The following is a 24,131-nucleotide window of genomic DNA, read 5'->3' on the forward strand; positions in this document are numbered from 1 at the left end:
AGTTATGAACAATCCGAATTTGGTTTAGTTCCAAAATTAATAAGGCCTTTATTTAATTTAATAATTTAAATGAAGTGCATCAAATTTGTTACTTAAAATTACATTAAAATTACTATTAAACCGAATTCAATTTTTTAATTAAAAGAAAATAATTCATAAAAATATAATTCTTGTTTTTAAAATAGTTTAGTGTAACTGTTAACATTTAATTTTCCACTTAAACTGTGAAATCAGTATTTTTACTTTTAAACATTTCTTTTAAAAGAAACAAATTAATTTGACAATAATTCGAAAAAAGAAACAGTTACAATTTTAGTCTTTACGATTTTTAAAGCTCTATAAATAAACAGGATTTTGTCAGCATTTTTGCAGAATCCAAGTCTACTAGACTAAATCCGGATTGCTGTAGACTAATACTGTCCTTTTTTTTTAAGAGTTCGGATTGTTTTGGATTATTTGGAAAGTGAATAGAAAATAAAAAAAAAATATCGATAAATTTTAATTAAATTAAATTTTTACCTCCTTGAAGTGAAGGATAAATATAAAAGGCAGGTTCCTGTAACCAGGATACTACTCGAACCAGATCCCTAACAAAACTAGGCACTACGCAACGTAAAACTGCTGTACAGCCTCTTGAAGCTCCTCCAATCACCTCCACGTCCACTTTGTATGCTTGAGCCACCACTGAAAAAGAAAAAAATTTTCAAATTATTTTAAAAATATTTAACTATTCTTGGTTGGTTGCGATTTGCATTTCGTTAGTAAGAGTATTTTTGCTAATTTATATTAGTTACTGTTACCATTTAGTTAGTCAATCTATCCACTTCGTTAGTAAGGTAACTAATTAAACAGTTATTCCTATAAACTAATTAGTTAAACCAACTAATAAAATAGTTATGCCAACCAATAAAAATGGTAACCCCAACCAACGTTTCCTTTCAGTGTATTAATTTCTTGTATAAGAAATTTTTCCAATAATATAAATAATAATAATATTTTGAAAATATTTTTAAAACACATACAAACTAGTTTTATGTTTTCATTTTTCCTACAGAAAATGCAAGAGATTTTGCTATAAGCACAGATTTAAATACAAATAAATTACCTCTAAAATCCACTAAACCTAATAATTCCATGACAACTTAATTTGCATGAAGAATTTTATACAAAAGCTTTGATGGTAACTATCTACATAATACACAATGTTCATTTTGATACGCGTACACATAGTAAAATAAATTAAAACATTTGAAATCTAGCTCAAAGGGCATTAGAGTTTTCATTTACATAACATGACTTTATACAAAGTATCAAATGCCCTTAAGGGAGGATATGTATTTTAAGTTAAATAACAAGCTCCAAACCCACGGAGCACAAGTAGATGATAATCTGTTTTTCATTTTTCTTTTTTTTTCATTTTTATTTAATATGCTCTCATGCGTACGATGCATCTTTCATTCACTGAGACAAACTAAATGCATTGAGACTCAACTCGAGTCTGGAGGGAGCTTTTATACGAATAGTATACGGCTTGGTGTAATTACCTCTTAAAAAAAAGTATAAAAAAAAAAAAAAAAAAAAAACGCAATCTGAATGCAAATCCGTGGCAGCTGCGAGCTGGCCAACGCTTTCAGTATTGCCAACCAACCTCTCCGAACATAAAGTTTATCCACAGTCCCAGAACGGACTCGCGTGTGCGTATATATGTGTTCGTTAATTAAAACTTTATTTTCCGTTTTCAAACTCAATGAAAGAAAATCCTGCACTCTCATTTCAACCTAGTTTTTATAACCGATTTCATTGGCAACTCAAATATAATTTCGATTGCGAATTCATTATAAGTAAAAAATCAAATTTCTCCTCTTTTTAAATTATTTATATGTGACCTGGTCTATGAAAAGGGACCTTATGTGTCAAAAAAATCAATTTTCACTTTTTTGTTGATTCGAATCGAGTTTGAAACGCTCTTTAAGATGGTGAAAACCAAAATGTCATAATTTGTTTAGAAGTTGTTTAAAAGTTTGTTTAAAATCAAGAGAAACAAAAGTACAAGAACGATTTTTTTGTTATTATACAATTTAAAATAACTGTCATTTTTTTTTTCGTTAAAAACCGTTATTATTTAGAAAAGTTGACAGATTTTTTGACAGCAGGCAAAATTCAAATTTGACATCATATTCGTAATCAGCGACCCCGAAAACCCTGATATCATTTTTGTTAAAAACCGTTATTATTTAGAAAAATTGACAGTTTCTTTGACAGCTGTCAACTGTCAATCGGTCAATTTGACATCATATTCGTAATTAACGGCCACGAAAACCCTTACAAACATGTATCATTTATTTACACATTTTGTTGCTATTTGGAAAACTTGGATTGTTTTTTCTATGTTTGGAAATTTTGTTATTAATTTATACGTAAAATCATTTTAAAAAATTTTCCATTATTTGTATATTTTTTATTTTGATACTGTAATCCATATACTGAAGAAAATAAATTAAACTTGATTAAAAACATATTAATATTTGAAAAAGATACAAGGGTTTTTCTAAGTTTAAACTTTAACTGCTGTTTTCTCGAAAACTTGTTTTCGCACGTAAGATCCCTTTTCGCAGACCAGGTCACATATATATTTATACAACTATTATGTAATTAAATTATTTAAAATTTGTTGAATTATTTAAAAAATAAAAATTAATATAAATAGGAAAAATATAATAAATGCTTCTATAAAGGAAAATTTTTAATAAAAAAATGAAGAATGCTTTATATTGTGTATACAACGATTGACAAGGTAATTTATTGTAACTTTAATAGAAAAGAGGGTGAAAAAAATTACTTGGGGTGCATATCTCTTTTCTCTATGGGATTTTGATATACCAAACTATATATATATATATATATATATATAGAGGAACTGTTTGACACGTTCTTGAAATTTCTTCTCAAATAAAATGTCTAGTGCAGTCGACGAAAAAAGTCGACGAGACGGTGAAAACGACAATCATGAAGCGCTTTCTTTTTACGAGCATTTTGAAGGTTTTACCTTTAAGACCTTTTTTTTGGCACGTATATTAAATTTATTGTATTCTGGAGGAAATTTTTGTTTTATTGAAAAATATTAAAACCCTCAAATTTAGTATTAATCATATGTGTTAATAGTTTTTAAATTTTAATTTAATATAATAATAACGCTAAGTAACAAATTTAAGATAAATTAACAGATTTTTCAAATTTTGACTCCATATTCGATCAACCATTTCGAATTTTAAAAATCTGAACTTGCGAATCTTGCGAACTTTTCAGAAGAAACTACTAAATTTATTTGGAGAAAGTATTGAAAAGAGGTACTCAATTATTATTTTGAGTTTTTCCTGAAATTTTTCGGACTTTCAACTGAATATTCATGAATATCTTTGAATTTTTCCCTCGTATACAGAGTTACACACAGTGCTCTGAAACCAGAATCCAGCTGGACAAAACTGTTTTTCTCCAAATTGCTTCGGTGAATTTGTATAAAACTTGTTACTCGGGGGTTTTTGTGGTCGCTGAATACGAATCTGAGGTCAGTTTTTGAAAATTCAAAATGGCGGATCTAATATGGCGGACAGAAAGTTTCAAAAATTAACGGATTCTAATGAATCTTGATTATGAATCTCAGGTGAGTTTTTAAAAGTTCAAATTGGCGGATCCATCATAAGTTAAGATGTTTGAAATGAGTTGATGAAAATTTCATGTAATTTTCGAAAACTTAAAACATTGGACAATTTTCATTAATTTTTATAAGAGTTTAATTTTAAAAATGTTCAGGGTCATTATTTACTATTCCGAAAATAAATTTTAACAACTGAAATAGGTTTGATTTAATATATCAAATTTGTTTCGAATAATTATTTTATATGTGAACATTAATTTTTTAAACTCACTGTCCGCCATATTGGATCCGCTATTTAAAATTTTTGAATACTGACCTCAAATTTGTAATCAGCGACCCAAAAAACCCTCTAGTAATAAGTTTCATTAGAATCCGTTAATTTTTTAAACTTTCTGTCCGCCATTTTGAATTTTGAAAAACTGACCTTTGATTCGTAATTATTGGCTCTAATAACTCTTACACAGTAATCAATGTGAGTCTTTTTAATGTATTATGGAATGTTAGTAAACATTTTTGAAATTTTAAAACTTTTTTTTTGAGGTTTTGTCCAGCTAAATCAGGGTTTCAGACCACTGTGTTACAGAATTATTTTAGGATTTTTCCTTCAACTTTTTCTTTCCGTGTAGATCCGCCATTTTGAATTTTAAAAATCTGAAACCATATTTCATTTGCCATTTTGAATTTAAAAATTTTAAAACCAGATTTGCAATCATCGACCCTAAAGACTTCAATATAACAAGTTTTATGTAAACTCAACTGATTTTTAGAAAAATCAACACCATATTGCCATCAGCCATTTTGAATAATAATTTAAATTCAACTTTGGATAATATTATGAATAATGAATATAAAATTTTTACCAGCTCGGACTTGAACGTCGCGACTAAGAACTCGACCAACGGAATTACTAGCGACGCATCTGTATGCTGCACTGTGAACATCCTGTCTGTAAGCTGCAGCCGGAAACGGAAGAAGAACGAGGGTACCATTACTGAGTACACGTCGGACACTGGGTATGTCACCAACCGGAAGACCATCGACAGTCGACCAGTCAATGTTGGGCTGAGGACTTCCAGTTGCAGCGCAGTCAAGCCAGGCGCCACTTGAATTTGAAAATTCCACTCTAGACGATGGCTCTATTAGAAAACTCGGTCCACGAAGATGTGCGTCAAAACTGTGGCCGCTTGTTGACGAAACTGCCGCTGTTGCTCCTGTAATAAAAATAAAAAAATTTTCAACTTAATTTATTTTGTGTTATTTTAAAAAATTACTGGTAACAGTATTAATATATTTTGCAGTTGAAATTATCAATTAAGAAGAGGAGGGCAGGTTAGTGAAATTTTTAAACATAATAATTTTATATATGAATAAACTTGAGGATGTTATTGATAGTAATTTATTTTTATATGCTGATGATGCAAAAATTTTTAGACCTGTGAGCAATGTTCGTGATTGTATTGATCTTCAATCTGATGTAAATCGATTTTCTGACTGGTATAAACGCAATTCTCTGGACATTAATCCTTCAAAATGTAGTGTGATGACTTTCTCGAGAAGTAAAGATATAATTTCTTTTGATTATACAATAGACACACATTTCCTTGAGAGAGTTACAACCATTAAAGATCTTGGTATTCACCTAAGCAGCTCTTTAAAGTTTAACACACATATTGATGTAGTTGTGAGAGTAGCGAATAGATGTCTGGGTTTTATCATTCGAACATGTCAAAAGTTTAATAATGAATCTGCGTTAAAGTCTTTATTTTCATGCTTTTGTAGTATCTAAATTGGAATATGGTACAGTTCTTTGGTATAATTTAGCGCAGTATTTAATTGATTTAATTCATAAATGCCACAAACGATTCTTAAAATTTCTTTATTTCAAAAAATACCGTGTATTTTTATTACCTGGCACTGATTATAAGGAATTGTGTAATCATTTTAATGCACAACCTCTTGAGGATCGAAGATTCATAAAGTTTGTCACTTTCTTTTTTAAAATTGTAAAACATAAAATTGACTGTCCTTTCTTATTATCACTTGTACTCTTTTATGTTCCGAAGCGAAATCATAGAAACGTTCAACCTACTTATACTGGATGTAAATCCTTACAGAATACTATTTTAAACAACATGTGTGATGTATTTAATGGTGTTTGCAATGATTTCGAATTTGATATGAATTTTCATTCTGTATCTACTTTTTCAAAATCGGTACATGATTTTACTCTAAGGAACTAATTTCACTGCGATAAAATAAAATATTATATAGATATATTCTAACACTTGATTTGAAATAAGTGACTATCTTTATCATCGTACTTGTTATACTTTACATTTGTATTAATAATCCTGTAATTGGTCTCCGGACTGTTTTGGATTAAATCAAAATAAATAAAAATTGGTTTTATGGTTTTTAGTAGATCGCTCAGGAGTCAGAACAAAAGGGATTATAACCTAAGAGTACAGGTTTAAGATATATATGTCTGGGAATTAGGAATTTTGAGGATTTTGCAGGTTTTACAATACCTTCATAAGATAGAAAAAAATAATTCTTAAAGATAAAAAGGAACTTGAGATAAGAGTACAAGCTTCAGGTACATAAGTAGGTTTCTAAGGGTTTCGCAAATTTTTTCTTTTTTTATATAAAAATAAATTAGTCACAGAAGCAGGGGCATATTTTAGTGGAAATCGTATTGTTGTTGTTTCTTAATTTTTTATATTTTTGCAATCATCGCTTTTATATTATTGTAAATTTCTTGGAAATATTTTACATTGAATGTTGTTATGTAATTATCGTATTCGGATAACATCATTGCGGCTTAATATGTAATTGGAATGTATTAATGGATGGAGAATAATGGCTAAAATTTAATGAACGTAATTACAAATTGATTATTTTTCGTTCCTATAATTATCGTATTAATTGTTTCAAAATTTAACTAAATACTTTTATAATTCAAATAATTTTTTTTTAAATATATATATTTAGTAAAGTAACATAATTGTTATAGGGTCATTATTTAGAAGTATCAGATCCAGGTATTTGCTTTCGAATTAGGTCTCTAAGCGTTTTGTAGATTTTCTGCAGTCCTTAGTCTAACATTTCTCATAAAAGAACAATCCGGAAGGACAAAAAGAGTGATAATCTAGGTAATAATCAGATTTTGCTAGTAGTTTTTCCTAGGGTTTTGCAAATTTTCCACTTGTTTCATAAAACAGAAAAAACCGGAAAAAACAATTGCTAAGGACAAAAGGGATCATAACTTAGGAGTATTGGATTCAGATATCTTTTTTAAAACTAGGTCTAGGTGTCTTCTTTGGAACTAGGTCTCCGAGGGATATGCAGATTTTCTACTTCATTCATAAAAAAATTTTTCCAATCTAATCTTTTCATTTTTCAATTCTGTTATTGATCATTACAATACAAACAGCTTCGGTGATTCAGTGATACTTCCAGTTTCATTTACTGAGCACTAGACTCTGAGCTAAGGGTACAAGAAAGAAAGAGAAATAGGATATTAATAAATACATAATTAATTGAGCTGCTGGATCAAAGAAGGGCAAATAACTAATGTAATTCAGATGGGTTATGTACCCTTCTTTGAACAAGCAGCTCAATTACATTTATTGTACATACATTAAATCGTAATTTACTCAAAACATTGACCTCTAGGTTTGAATCTTATTTAAATTGATTTTAATTTATAGTGATACTTGATTTGTTAAATTCTGAATAAGATATAGAGAGTTATCCTTGGTGAATAGTCATTGTAACCAGAAAATGAAAACCCTATACATATTTGTTTAGACGAAATTTTTATGAAACTAAAACTTGAAGTAAGGCAGTTAGGTAACACACCCAATTAATGTTGAAGTTTTATGATTTTGTTTGGATAGTTATCAGGCTTCTGGATAACAACAAGTACCAGGGGTTCGGAGTTCCAAGATCTACTAATTCTCGACAAAACTAGATTATTGTACCGATATAAATTTATTCTTTGGTACAAAAGGTAAACACTTGACGAGCAACACGTTTGATTAGATGTATAGCAGCTTTGGTATTTTTTGGAAATACAGAATTTGTTAGAAAAATTAATGTATTGTCGCGAATGTATTATTGATTGAACATTAAACTGTTACAGTAACACAACACAAGTGTAATATTAGTTAAATAAAATGTAACAAATCGTTACGGTAACGTGACAGCAAATAAAAAAAAACTTGCTAAAAACAAAAAGGGTCATAACCTAGGAATACTGGATCCAGATATCTCATTTGGAACTACATCTCCAAAGGATTTGCAGATTTTCCACATCCTTTATAAAACCAAAATAACCAAACAAATCAAAAATTGTAGAAATAATTTTTATAAATTAAAAAAAAAAGTTAAATTCAATTTGGTATCTCAGTTATATAGGTACGAATGGTATTTAATCAAAGTTAGAGGAGTTGTCAATGCATCAGCAAAAGTATCCTTAAATTGAAAAGCAATTTTCCCTCTTGGAATGTTATATATACCTATATATACACAAACATATATATATATATATATATATATATATATATATATATATGTATATATACATATATATATATATATATATATACAAATGGTATACGCGTGGGAACGCGTGAAATCTCCCTTCTATGCATTGAATCTTGTTTGAAAAAGGATAAAATGCCGTCAGCGGGGTTACGCGGGGCAAAAATGGATTCCACACTATATATACATATATATGTCGACATTGCGGATTACGAGAATAGCAACTGTAAATTCCACACGTCGATTTTCAAGAGATCCCATTTTCAATCGCATTTATTTGTGCGTGTGTATATGTACAGTTCACACATGTGTTTTCATTTCACAAGTTTGGAATTTGAAGGAGAAACTTTGATACGAAAAGCGCCCGTATCTCAGACCGCATTTAAATGGAAAATTGTATAACCAATTCACGAGAAAAGTTTTTTCTTCTAACCTTAAAATTTTTTTTTATTAAACAAATCCTAAAATTAATTTGTTAGAATTTTTATTTAATTAAAATTTATCAATAAAGTTCTAGTCAAATTCTATTTAATTTTTTTGACTGGGTAGATCGGAAATTGTGTAACCGAAAAAAAATCCAGTGTCAGTTTTTCCAAATTCAAAATGGTGGATCCAATGGCGGATGAATTTTTTAAAATTTTATCTAATTCACTTGAAATTTATTGATATCTATTGTATTTATTTGCTTTCGGATTATGTATATCCATACAAAAGTGTTCGTTGTCTGGTAACATTCTTGATTCTGGTACATTGATGTTTACATACTAGATAGCTCACTCATTTATCACACTTTTACAATTTATTGTGTTTTTTTTTATTTAATACTTGGGCTAGGAAGTATGCAACTTGTTTAATTGTTTTAGAAACTGGATTATTTAAAATTGACAGCCAATGATTACTTATTTCCCCTAAGTTGTTTAGTTTTGTTATATATTTTTTCCAATCCAAGTCTAGAGAATTATATTCTATTAGTATGTGAAGAATATATTCAATGTTATCTAATTTTTTAAAACAATAGTTACAATATTCATTCTCTTTAAGGGAGCAATATTATTTTCTCCAGAATATCCTAGTTTGGAATTTATTAATCAAGCGCAGTTGTACAAATAGTTTCAAATTGTTGAATATAGTTTTTTTTTTTAAATTTTGAATTTCTTCATTTAATTCTAAATAGGGATAGAGAATTAGTAAGGAGGAGGACTGCGCTCTTCGAAAATCTTCTTGTTTAAGAATTGTTTCATATTTTTTAATCCATTTTTCTTGACACCGAAAAAATAGTATTCTGAAATGATAAGTACTGAAAGTATGAAAAGTATTCTAAATTTTGTTAATTAGTACATATTTTAAAATTTTTAGTATATCTCCCACTTATATCTGCAATAATAGTTGGTATTCTTAAAAGAAGAATATATTCTGGAACTTACAATTAGAATATAATAGTCTTTGAAAAGGCGTTATGAGCATGTGTAATTGCGCGACCTAAAACGCAAAAGCAAGTTGGAAAATACCGGTGTCTTCGTGTACGGCGTGAAACTTTTTTAGTGTTTCGGGTTAAATTAATATTTAAAAAAATATTACTTCGAGTGTCAATATGGAAGAGGTTAAAATGTGCCTTAGAATGTATTATAGATTCTATAATTGTTTTTTAGTGGTTTTTAGCGTTACATGACGAACTCGTATCATTTAACCCCTACTTTCTTCGCACAGGAGGTGATAGTAACTCATATATTTCTTTTTAGCATATTTTATAATTTAAAATTTAATGTAAAAAATTATCTTGTTAATCTGCACTAAATATTTTTCATTATTTCCAGAATTATTTAATGTATATTTTCGTATTAAATGTTAATATTTTATTAATTTTTTATAAGAAGAATACTCTATTTTTAAATTTAGTATATTCTATTTTTCATTCAAGAATATTATCATAATTATAGCTCTCAAATGATTATACTGAATATTAGAATACCTTATACTCGATTACTAGGTGAATCCCCTCTAACATCTAGAATATATTCTTGGCACCTATTTTAGTAGGAGATATTCTTCAAGTTAGTGGGAAATACTTAATTTTGGAATATTGTTTTTTTCGGTGTATTTATTTGCAAGGATTCGAGGTTCAATGAGTCCCAGTCCTCCCTTCCACCAAATTCTTCAAATATATCGCCCACCTGACTAGCCCAATTAAATTTTGAAATTAACGAGTCGCGCTTACTTAAAACTGGCAGTCTCTTATCCTGGGATATCTATCCTGATTCATTTAAAGAATTTTTTCGATCCAGTTTAGTATTAATTTAAACAATATCACTGATAAGTGTGTTAAGTTAATTTCAATTCTAATTCCATATCCCGGGGTGCATTAGGTAGAAGCAGTAACTTTTTTTTAAAGAAAGTAGTTTAAATTTTTGCTATATCGTTACGGTATCTCATTCCCCATGCTTGGGTAGAATAAAATGCTACACTTGTGACCATTGATTGAAACAGTCGGGTAATATGTTACCAGGAATCTAATTGGGCTTTATAAATTAAAGCCAAGGTAGAATTGGAAGCTAAGGTTGTTTTTGTTAAATACCAATTTAAATTATTTACAGACACTGCTGAATTGCTAAAAATGGTCCCAAGATACGTACAAATTTTTTACCACCTCAATTTCCGATTCCCCGAATTTAAATATTGGATTTTTTTAATACATTTAATACAAATCGTGTCAGCACACATTACAATGTCATCCGCGAACGCTAATAGAATTATTTCTGTTTTATGATCTAATGACACCCCTCTTACACTTTTTGAACGGAGTAAATCCTCAAGATCCGCAATGAACAATGTGAAAAACGTAGGGCTGAGCGCGTCTCCTTGCAATACATCCTTTGTAATTCTTATCGGTTTTGTGGATCCTTTCTCGGTTTTGACTATTATTTTCGCTTTATAATAGAAATCTTTTAAAAGATTAATAGGCTTAATCTGTTTTGAATTAAAGCATTAAATGTAAATGTGTTATCTAATCATCTTCTCTTTTTCCTGAAACCAGCTTGCAATTGTGGAAGTCACTTGTAATTTATTACTCGAGGGGTTTTTGGGACCGCTAATTACAAATCTTATGTCAGCGACCCCAAAAAACCACGATTACAAATTCGATTTTAGTTTTTAAAATTTTAAATGTCAGGTTCAATATGTCGAACAAATTTTTTAAAAAAATTCAAGAAATTTACTTCAAACTGGTTACAATTAATTTTCATTTTTTTGCAATTAACTTCATCATTTTTATAAACAAATTTTAGAAACAATTACACTTTACGGCTACTTCTGAGCAAAAAAAATTTCTTTTTTGTAAATTATCTTTTTATTTTTACTCGTAAATTTCCTTTTCATTGAACAATTACTTGAGGGGGGATAAAGGGAAAAAATTAAAAAATAATTGCATAAAAATAAGTTCTAAAGTTATTTTATTATTTTATGACAAAAAGTATTAACTAATCCATATTAATCCGATTTAAAAAAAATGTAAATATTAATCCCGTTTTTTGCGCGCCATAAAAATAACTATAAAATCGAACTCTAAGTGTCAAACAATTTACAATCCAACATACTATATACTATACAAACCAAAATTAAAAACACCTCAAAAATCGTGTTTTTTATTTATTTATAAACTTTATTTTATTAAAGTATTAATGAAATAACTAAAAAACATTATGAAATTTTTCAAATTTTTGCGGACAAAAATGCATGTAATCTCTTCAAAAATTAAATTTTTATTTTTAAACATTTTTTTTATTAACTGAAATAATAAATACATTGAATAAAGTAAAAACGAGTTACATTCTCTTCTTATAAAATTATAGTTACAGCTATTAATTAAAAAATTATAAATAAAATAAATATTCAATTGATTTTACCTCATTAAGAATATTTTTAAAAAAATTTTTAATAATTTTGACTTTTTACTAAAGTTTTATATTAAATTCTGATTTATTATTTAATCTGAAAATTATCTCCGATAAATTATTATAAACATACAGCAAATTGATCATTATTATTTATTTTATTGTTAATCATAATTATTGAAGTCGAAAATAACAATTTTTTATAAGAATGAAGTTCTGTATAAATTATTAATAAAAATAATAATTTCTGTACTAAGAAAATTCAAAATAAATGAGTTGCGCGCCACTTCCAATAATGTAATATTTGCAGCCAATCAACGCCCGACGTTCCGAGCGAAATGTGTGTTCCACCAACTCCAAAGTGCCACTTCCACTTTTAATTAAAAAAACTATAAATATAATAAATAATAAATTTCATTTTACCTCTTTATAAATATATTTTTTTAAATTGTTAATTTATTATTATTTATTATATTGTTAATGATAAATATTAAACTTCTGTGGTTTACCACCATCAGCGTCGCGTGCCACTTCCAATCAGGAGGACTTATTTCCAACCAATCAACGCCCTGCATTCATAGCGGAAAGAGCGCCCCACCACTTCCATCGACACTTTTCGACGCTGCAGCCATTTAGTCCGCCATGAGCCACGTGCCGAAGAAGATGTCCTGAATTTTGGTGAGTTTTTCTCTTTTACGTAACCCTGATACCACCTCCCTTTCCAGGAAGTTAACCAGGTGAAGTTCCATACTTAATCTGTTAACTTCCAGTTAAATTCCATGCATGTCTAAATATTTCCCTTCTTTTTCTTTCCTTTGTTAACTTTCTAGTATTTATCAATTATTTACTAGAAAAATACAAAGGATTTTTTTGTGAAATATTAAAGTCTAAAATTTAAAGATTGTGGTTTTAAATTTTTTTTATGAAACTGTAACTGGCACATGGCTATCAGCCCCGAGTTAATTTTGAAAAATTTTATGTTATCAATAAAATAAATAAAGTTAATAAAATTAATTTTATTAACATTATTTATGTTATTGCTAATATAATTTTTTTCAAAATTAACTCGAGGTTGATAGCCACGTGCCAGTTACAGTTTTATAATTTTTTTTAAAGTATCCAATCAAAGTACTTTAAATAATAACATTTGAATTTCCTCAAAAATAAAAATATAAATTCTTGTAAAATGAGATATTTTATTTGAAGCAGACAACCTCGGTTTTGTTTTTTTAATATTGTTTGTTTAAATATTATTAATTTATTAAAAATTCATTAAACAAGAGAAAATATGTGTATACTTTGTATTAATTTTCGTTTGATGGATTTTTAATAAAATAATAATATTTCACAGTAATAATATTAAAAAGAAACAAGAGGGGGTTGTTCGCTTCATTTAAAAGGCCCTTAATATCATTAGATAATTTAAATACATATTTATATGTAACCTGAACAGTAAAAAAGAGGCTTACGTGCGAAAAAATTTATTTTTTATTGATTAGTGATTCTGATGGAAAAAAGTTTTCTGTCAGAATCACCAATCAATAAAAAATCGATTTTTTCGCACGTAAGCCCCCTTTTCACTATTCAGGTCACATTTAATATTTAATTATATATAATTAATTTTTACTTTATTTTTTAATTAATACTTTTGTTTGAATATTATTTTCTACAGATAAATAAATTAAATAGTTTTTTACAATAAAAAATATTAGTAAATAATAAATAGTAGAAATAACAGTAAAATAATAATAAAGAATAATATTCAAACAAAAATACTAAGTAATTAAATAAAGTAAAAAGTATGAAATATATAAATAAATAACTAAAAAAATATGTAAAATAACTTAACTAACCGAGGAAATTCAAATGTAAATAAACATTTAAAGTACTTGGAACGATACGTTAAAAGAAAAATTTAAAACTATAAACAATCTTTAAACCTTAAGAAGACTTTAAAATTTCAAAAAAAAATCCTATGTATTTTTGTAGTAAATAAACAATTGATAAATACAAGAAAGATAAAAAAGGAAAGAAAAAAAAGAAGGGAAGTATATGTAGACATACGTGGAAGATAACTGGAAGTTGCAGAATTAAAACAGGAACAGACCATGGTTAACAGATAGGAAAGGTAACCGGTAGAAGGGAGAAGTAAAAGAAGAACTCTACCAAATCTCAGGACATGAGGCACCTGGTTCGAAGGAGGAGAGAGGAGGACACAGGAGACTGTCGAAGAATAACTATGATAAATTTTTTTTAATAAACATTTTATTAATTCATGTTGTACATGTTGTAGTCCTTCATTTATAACGTCCATTCCTTCTTCTGGTGGAGTCTTTCTCTTACTTTCCCTTCTACCGGCTCCCTTTCCTATCGGTCAACCATGGTCTGTTCCTGTTTTAATTCTGCAACTTCCAGTTATCTTCCACGGATGTCTACAAATACTTCCCTTCTTTTTTTTCTTTCCTTTCTTATCTTTCTTGTATTTATCAATTGTTTATTTACTACAAAAATACAGAGGATTTTTTTCTGAAATTTTAAAGTCTTTTTAACTTTTAAAGATTGTTTATAGTTTTAAATTTTTCTTTAAAAGTATCTTTTCAAAGTATTTTAAATGTTTATTTACATTTGAATTTCCTCGGTTAGTTAAGTTATTTTACTTTTTTTAAATTATTTATTTAAATTAAGGGACTAATAGTAAAAGTGGGTTATAATTTGAATTTGAGTAAAAATGGGTTTTAAGCCTTGCAAGAAAAAAGAGTTAAAATATTTTGATTAATTTATCTATTTAGGAGACTATTTATTTATTGATGACTTTTCTTTTACAATTATTATTTAAATAAATTTTCAAATCATGAAATTACTATAAAAAGTATAAGTTTTTCTAAAGCATAGATTAATTAATTAAAATATTTTAACCCATTTTTGCTCGCAATATTTTTGTCCCACTTTTGATCGCACTCAAATTTTAACCCGCTTTTGCCATCAGCCACTTAATTATCAAATGACATTTGGAGTTTTTTAAATGAAGCGGACAACCCCCTCCTGTATTTTTAAAATTATTATTTTATTAAAAACCCATCAAACGAAGAAAAATAGGTGAATACTTTATATTAAATTTAATATAAAGTACAAACCTATTTTCTATTGTTTAATTGATTTTTAATATATTAATAATATTTAAAACAACAATATTTTTAAAAAAACCAATTCAAGGTTGTCAGCTTTAAGTAAAATATCTCATTTTTAAAAAAATTTATATTTTTGAGGAAATTGAAATGTTATTATTTAAAGTACTTTGATTGGATACTTTAAAAAAAATGTGAAACTGTAACTGGCACATGGCTATCAGCCCCGAGTTAATTATGAAAAAATTTATGTAAGCAATACCAAAAATAAAGTTAATAAAATTAATTTTATTAACTTTATTTATTTTATTGATAACATAAAATTTTTCAAAATTAACTCGGGGCTGATAGCCATGTGCCAGTTACAGTTTCATAAAAAAAATTTAAAACCACAATCTTTAAATTTTAGACTTTAATATTTCACAAAAAAATCCTTTGTATTTTTCTAGTAAATAATTGATAAATACTAGAAAGTTAACAAAGGAAAGAAAAAGAAGGGAAATATTTAGACATGCATGGAATTTAACTGGAAGTTAACAGATTAAGTATGGAACTTCACCTGGTTAACTTCCTGGAAAGGGAGGTGGTATCAGGGTTACGTAAAAGAGAAAAACTCACCAAAATTCAGGACATCTTCTTCGGCACGTGGCTCATGGCGGACTAAATGGCTGCAGCGTCGAAAAGTGTCGATGGAAGTGGTGGGGCGCTCTTTCCGCTATGAATGCTGGGCGTTGATTGGTTGGAAATAAGTCCACCTGATTGGAAGTGGCGCGCGACGCTGGTGGTGGTGAAACACAGAACTTTAAACGCTGATTAGTTGATAATTTTAGTCTAGTGGGAATGCCGCGGGATCCATTTAAATTTGAATTCTTCGATGACCAAAATACCATTTCTTATTAATAATTTATAGTGCATTTCTTTCCGATGTCCATTTAGAATTATTTTCAACATTTCCTGATGTTGTTTTTGACCTCTTCTTTTTTTGGAATTGTCTGAAAATTCAATAACTAATATAAGAATTATTATTTTCCACATCAACAATGATGATTATTATTAACAATAATATAAATAATTACAGTAAATTCACAGTATGTTTAGTATAATTTATGGGAAATGATTTTTAGGTTAAATAATATATTACAATTAAATATAAAACTGTCTGTAAAATCGCATAACACTAAAAAAGAGCAAAATTATTAAATTTTTTTAAAAATATGCATAAAGAGATAAAGTGAAATGAAATACCTAATTATTATAAGGGGCCATTTATAAATTACATCACACATTTTTTTAAAACTTTTTTTATGGTTTTTATTGGGTTAAAAAAACAATAATGAAATAAATAAACAATTAAACTTTTATGATTTGTAAACTATTTTGTAATTAATAATATTCATATTAAAAATATTACTTTAATAAATAATGTAAAAATATATTACATATAATTAAATTTTATTTAAATTATCTAATGACATGTAGGGCATTCTAAATGAAACGGAAAACCCCCTCTTGCTTTTTTAAAATTTATTATTACTTTGAAATATTATTATTTTATTAAAAATCTATCAAGCAAAGGAAAATAGATGAATATTTTTTATTCAATTTTATACAAAGTCCGCACATATTTTCTTTTGTTTGATAGATATTTGTTAAATTAATAATATTTAAAAAAAAAGACAAGAATCGAGGTTATCTACTTCAAGTAGAATATCCCATTTTAAAAAAATTTATAGTTTAATTTTCGGGGAAATTCTCATGTAATTATTTACAGTACTTTGATTAGATATTTTTTGAAAAAAATTATGAAACTGTAAGTGGCACTTATTTATCATCCCCGAGTTAAATGAGCCAAAAGTTCTGAAATATTTTTTTCAATCTATAAATTTTTAAAAATTATGATGGCGATGTAAAAGAAAAAAGTAAATTAAACAATTATTAAATTATTAACTTCATTTCAAATATTTCAAACAATATTTTGTAATGAAATTCGTACTTAAAGAAGTTGCAAATAAATTTCGTTCATTTTAACGTTCAAAAATTTTGGCTCATCGAGTTAATTTTGAAAAAATTTATGTTAGCATTAACATAAATAAAGTTAATAAAATTAACTCTATTAACTTTACTTTCTGTTATTAATTTATTAATAGAGTTAATTTTATTAATCTCTTTCCGCTGTAAATGCCGGGCATTGATTGATTGAAAATAAATCCTCTGTATTGGAAGTGGCGTTCTTTTGATCCTACAAAAAAATTTCTAAATGTTTTTTTCTTTAAAAATGTTGAAATTTTTAAAAAAAATTTATTAAATTTTAATTAATTTATTTAAAAAATAAAAATTAATTTTACCTTTTAAACATGTTCTTTCTGTTTTTCAACCCTGAAAAAAAGTCATGAATGAAGTTGATAATGTAATGAAGACTTCCTGAAATTTTCAGCTTGGCGTTATGTTTTGTTTTCGATATAAAAAAACTCTGTTAAGTTCCATGAATCGGTAAATGTCGCCCGATTTTTCTTTTTGGTGTGAACTTCCTGGAAGTAATTAATATAAATTTACTGGAAAATTGCAAAGGATAGTTTGTAAAATATTTTTTATACATTTCTTTAAATACACTGTAAAAATAAAGTCTTATTTTAAGGCCGAAAAGAGGTCTTATTTTAAGAGGCAACATTTTTAAGGTAGCTTTGCTGAATTTACGCAATGCAATTTCGATTAGAGCTATTAGCGCTGATTTTAAGACTCATCTGAAAATAAGATCTTCTTTTTACAGTGTATATTCCGAACTCACCGTTAAGTCCAAGTCCACGTACAGCATCATTCTTCTAAATTCAGTAATTCAAAAAATAGAAATGATATGACAATCATAAAACATGTATATCACTTTTGTATATTTAAACATTGGAATATTTGTTGCATCCTGCTTATACACATGAGACCTTGACTCTCATGGAAAAATTACCCAGCAGTCTATGATGAATACTGAATTAGTACATAAAAAGTCTTGTTACTAAAAATTCTAAATCAGTAAATTTTAAGGGGGTACTTGCAGTTGTAACATAATAATTTAGTCTTTAATCGAAGCTTAGAAATTTTATGAAATTTTTCTTAGCAGCATAATAATTTATACGACCGTAAGGTACAATTACACATGGAAGGAATTCAAAAAATGTTTTGATTAAATTTTTTAAGCATTGTTAATTGAAATTATTTTCTTAACGGGAGTTCTACTGTCTGATTTATTCTATATTAGTTTGTTTCAATTAATAAATAAAATTGTTGTGTAAAATATTTTTTAACTTCATTAAGTAACTGATTATTTTTCTAAAGTAAATCAAATAATTAATTGTAATAGAGAATTGTTTTTATTAGTTTTTTTCCTATTATTAATATATGTAATGTGAAAAGGAAAAGATTTGTTAGTTTTAATTTTCTCGAAAAGATAAGGTAATCAATGGAGGAAAATTAAGTCTTTTTGTAAACATTTGATAAAAAGGTATAAGGTAAAAGTGCAATGAATTTTCTTTATATAAAAAGCCAAGACATTTGCTTGGTTTCATATCATATACACCTTTCTTCAGTTTATTTCTAAAATACTGTAAGTATATTATATTTTAATAAAGTATTATTTGCAATTTTGTTTATTAATATTATAGGGTTAAAAATTTACTATTAACTTAATAATATTATAATTAAAATATTAATTTATAGACTAATTAAAATAAAGCTTTATATACTATCGTTATTTTTGGTATTCTATTAAAAAATAAATAAAATGTTTAATGCTACATATGTACATATTTCAATTTTTTTACTGCTATTAGAAAAACTACAAATAAAAAATGGCCAGTATCAAAATGTTGTTTGTCCTCTTGGCAACAGTTTTAATGTTTGTTGCTCCTGCTATCAATGCTTGTGAAGGAGATGGAACTCCATGCCAACCTGATGGAAGTACAGATTGTTGCTCAGGATTTTGTTATAAACAAGTAGGATGGGGAATTGGATATTGCAAAGCTCGCTAAGTATAAAAAAACCAAATTTTGTTACAATTTTCACTTTAAAAAACTATTTTTTAATCTTGATGTAATTATTGAAATTCGTAACACGACATTGGTTTTTGGACAATAATAATATACGTAAAGAAAGCTATGTAGTCCTTTAAATTAATAAAAATTTTCAAAATTCATGAAACAAATTTTTTTCTATCTATAAATATTGATCAGTCCCTGATGAAATGTTCAGATGTATGTGTGTGTTCTAGATCCCGTTTTTTTTTTGTTTTTGCTTATTTATCACATGAATAAAATTTCATTAGACTGTATTTTTTTAGCTATATTTAAATGGCTATTATGTTATAGGAAAATGCAAACAAATAAAGATTCAGCGTAAAGAAAATTCAATCTATACTGAAAAAAATGTTGCCGAGAAATTTAACTACCATTGGGTAGTTGACTAGAAAGTAGTTAAAATAACTACTTTTTTAGTTAATCTAATCATGTTCATGTAGTTAATGTAACTATTTTTAAGAAATTAATAAGTAATACAGACGACTCTCGATAATTAAACTCTCGATAATTTGAATCTCTCAGTAAATTGAAGTGTTCTTCTGGTCCCTTCAAAAACTTTTGATAAATTGAAAAAAAACCCATTGTTTTGGGTCCCTTGATAATTAAAAGTTTTTTGACGGCAACTTGTCTCTTTTCCCTCTATAAATTGAATTCCACTGAACGAAACTCTCTATAATTTGAATTATTTCCATAAATAAAAATGTCACTATAAATTGAATTTAATCAAACCTAACTCTCTATAATTTGAATTTTCCTTTACAGATAAAAATGTAAAGTTTTGTTTCTCTTTCAAATAAAAGTTATCCCTAAAGTCACAAAATTTCACAACATTTAGCATTGTAAACAATGTTTCTTCAATCAAAATAGTGATTAATTCGTTTTTACTCATTCGTAATTACATATCGACTGTTAAATTCAGTTTGCAACTGGTGTCGTTTCTAGTAGGAATTTAAAATGTCGACTCCAAGATCGCACAAATGTTTAACTTTTTCTCTTTACTTGTCTCAATAGAAAATGCACTTGACCATGCACATTGGAGTGCATTGAAACAAAAAAAAACAACTGATTTCTTTGTACACCATGCAAAATAAATATATTATTAGTCAATTTCTTGTTAATTTGAATTTTACCTGTCTTCTCCCTCGACAATTAAAACTTTCGATAAATAAAACTCTCAATAATTTGAACTTTTTTTTAATCCCCTTGAGATTCAATTTATCGAGAGTCGACTGTAGTTGATTTTACGTAAATATGTAGTTAAAGTACAACTACACTCTTTAAATCCTGAATTAGTCATTTTTGACTAATTCACAGTCATTTTTGACTAATTCAAATAGGGCGGATTCGTTTACTGTGAATTAGTCAAAAGTTACTAATTCAATCTATAACTAATCTACCACTAAATGAATTAGAAGTTTCAGTTTCTAGATAGGTATACATAGGTAGATAAAGTAGGTAATGTAGACGTATTTATTTTGAAAATAGACAAAAATTATTGCTTAAAAAATAGGAAACGATTATATTTTGTTTTTATATAGTTTAAATAACGTGAATCAATAAAAAAAATCTATTTATTTCATTTTCGAAATTATTCTGCGATAATTACTGGTGGTGAGCCTTGACGCGCTCAACCAAAGGAGGTTATGAAAATTCGTTACAAAATGTCTCTTATAAGCAAATTGATATAAACTCGTTGTCAAATCGCTAATAAATAAGGTAAAGTCGATTTGTTTTCTATACAAATTTAACTATTATATAAATTTGTAATTAGAGTCTTATAAATGTGCCAATATTGATTTAAATTTGTTAATTAAATTAATTAACATTAACATAACAACAATAGTTTGGAGTGTTTTTTGGCCATCTATACAAACATTTGAAGAACTGAGTTTAAACACATTCAATTTGATCAAAATATCAATATCATCATTATTAATATTATATTACTAAATTAATTATATGTCAATTTTGATAAACATAACCTACAAAACCTAACTGTTATGTCTCGACATAAAGAAAAATAAATATTTTTTTCATAATTACTTAATAGAAAATAATTACTTGTGCATTTGTTAAATTGATTTTTCTTTGGTTGGAACAGAAAAATGTTGTATAATAAATTAAAAAATTTTCAATTAAGCTATTTTTGCTTATTTTGATGTATGCATATATCATGATTAACAAATTAGAAGAAAATCTCTACAATTCATTTAGTCATTAAAAGTAACTATTTTTTTAGTAGAAAAAGCACTACTAATTAATTCAGTAATGAAAAGTGACTATTTTTTTAGTAGAAAGTGATGAAACTACTAATTCATTAGTAAAATATGGTGTTACTTATTCAATTAGTAAAATTTTGACTAATTCACATTTAGAGAGCAGGTCGGTAGTAAAATTAACTTTCTTAAGGTAGTAAAAACAAGTAGAATTGTAGTCAACTCAAAATTTGAAGAGTAGTAAATCCAACTACCATTCACCGCAGTTATATGAAATGTAGTAAAAGGAATTATTTTCTTTAATTAATATAACTGCTTTTTGAGTAGTCAATTTTTTATTAATTTCTATGATTTTATAGGATTCAATAAAATTCTTGTTGTAGAATTAACAAGTCGTCTGTAATTAAAACTACTACTTTAAGTAGTAGATTTTTACTATTTTAATTAATTCGAAAAACTTAAAGAAGATTTTTGATGTAGAATTTAGAAATTGTTTCCAGTTAAAACTTTTACTTTAAGTAGTAGATTTTACTACTCAAAGTGGTACAATAGGCTTTAAGAACATTTTTGTTGTAGACTTAACAAATACTTTGTGATTAAAACTACTACTTTAAGTAGTAGTTTTTTACTATTTTAATTAATTCAATAAGCTTGAAAAACGTTTTTGATGTAAAATTTACAAATCGTTTCCAATTAAAACTACTACTTTCAGTAATAGCTTTTACTACTTAAAGTGGTTCAATAGGCTTTAAGAAAATTTATGTCGTAGAATTAAAAAATCCTTTGCAATTAAAACTATCACATTAAGTAGTAGATTTTACTGCACTATGCAATTAAACAACTTATAATATAATTAAAAGATGAAAAATTTACAAGTCAAAACTTAAAAAGAATAGTTATAGCAAATAATAAAAGTAGTAAAAATGACTACTTTAAATAGTTAAATTACCAATTGGACAAGCATAAAGTAGTCTTCGGGTAGTTTGCAGACTGTCGTAGCGAGCGTGCGTGGTTAGTCGGTTAAGGTATCAGATTCCGAGCGTTAGGGTCGAGGGTTCAATTCCCGTCGGTTAGAAATTTTCTCTGTTAGGTACATAATCGTTAGGGCATAAAATAAGCGTCAGTATAGGAGAGAAGATGAAAAAGTCAATTCTACTGATAATAAACAATTATAAATAAAAAATAATTTTACTTTCCTATTTTAAATAGTAAAATCAACTACTTAAAGTAGTAGTTTTAATTGCAAAAGATTTATTAATTCTACAGAAAAATGTTCTTAAAGCCTATTGAATCACTTTCAGTAGTAAAGTTTTCTACTTAAAGTAGTAGTTTCAATTGCAAAATATTTATTAAATGTACCAAAAAAATGTTCTTAAAGCCTATTGAACCACTTTAAGTAGTAAAATCTACTACTTACATCTTGAGTTGTTTTAACATTTTTAAATTGAGTTAATACAATCACAAAATGTCATTCTACCAATTACATTTTTCATTAGTTTAACTATTTTTATATAGTTAATAGATCCGTTTACATTCAGTTGAGGACCTATTGTACTACTCAGAGTAGTTAAAAAGTAATAAAACCTACTAGTTTTATTTCAGTGTAATGAAATTCTATCAAATAAAAAATTCTAACAAATTAATTTTAGGCATTTTTTAAATGTCTCAAATTGATGCAAAATTATTTAGAGATGAATAATGACGTATTGTTTTTTTTTTAAATTTTTTTTATGAAAGTATTACTGGATGGAATATTTAATAGGTGATATTTTCATATATTACCATAATGTCTAACTAAGTCACCTATATAATCGATTCCGTTTATGACAGACTGGCAAATTATTATTATCGTATCGGTCAGTGATTACACTTCCTGTACACGTATAAATTCATATGTATTATGTATATATCCACATTTATATATATATATATATATATATATATATATATATATATATATATATATATATATATATATATATATATATAAGAGCAAACATGAATAGTAATGATCTTTTGAGCAAGCTGTCAATTTGAATGATATTTAGAGGATATTATTCGCCATTATTCACAGATTATGGTCTTATGATCAGAAAGTCTCTAAATAATAATTTCACATTTTTCTTCATTTATTTTAATCATACAACACTTTTTTGTGGTCAAAATGAAAAAATAAAATTCTCTTTTTTTTAATTAGAAAAACATGTTGGTTTTAACTTGTTTAATTACCAACAGTTTTCATTTTGTGCATTCCACATTTGCCTTTGGTACAAACAACAACTAGATCTCTTGTGATTAAATTCCTCTGGGAGAAAACTCTGGTTTACAAAAAAGAAAGAAAATGAAATAAAATTAGTTAGAGTTAAAGTCGATTACTTGAGGTCTCAAGAGAAACAAGTTTCGTAAAAAAAAAAAAATTTCGGTCTTTGTAAGGGAAAAAAAAATATTTTTCTTTTTTATTTTCAATAACCTGTCAACGACTCTGGATTAATTAATAAATAATTAATACTAACAACTCAACTGTTTTTAATTTTCATTTATAATTTCATATTTCTGAATTTCAATTTCAATAATTTTTAATTAGTGGAAGTGAAAGTGAAAAGTAGAAATAATTGCAGTAACAGTGAAAATGAGAATTAGTG

The 24,131-nt window shown here is 26.9% G+C and overlaps 1 protein-coding gene and 1 long non-coding RNA gene across 2 annotated transcripts in view; one reads left to right on the top strand and one right to left on the bottom strand.

The window, feature by feature from the left end:
- Positions 1 to 502: 502 nt before the first annotated feature.
- LOC127288394 (cell adhesion molecule Dscam2-like) overlaps positions 503 to 24,131 on the bottom strand; it is a 238,209-nt gene continuing 214,580 nt past the window's right edge. The window contains exons 2-3 of the mRNA XM_051315808.1: positions 4,516 to 4,866; positions 503 to 684 (exon numbers count right to left, since the gene is read on the bottom strand). Coding sequence (XP_051171765.1) covers positions 503 to 684; positions 4,516 to 4,866 — 533 coding nt within the window. The remainder of the gene's footprint in view (positions 685 to 4,515; positions 4,867 to 24,131) is intronic.
- On the top strand, positions 18,753 to 19,401 carry LOC127288381 (uncharacterized). Its single transcript, XR_007844031.1, has 2 exons — positions 18,753 to 18,804; positions 19,031 to 19,401. It is a non-coding gene; the product is annotated as an uncharacterized LOC127288381 (long non-coding RNA).

This window comes from Leptopilina boulardi, unplaced genomic scaffold (genome assembly GCF_019393585.1).
Source record: "Leptopilina boulardi isolate dan_hultmark-lab unplaced genomic scaffold, ZJU_Lbou_2.1 LbouV2_384, whole genome shotgun sequence".
Taxonomy (NCBI): Eukaryota; Metazoa; Arthropoda; class Insecta; order Hymenoptera; family Figitidae; genus Leptopilina; species Leptopilina boulardi.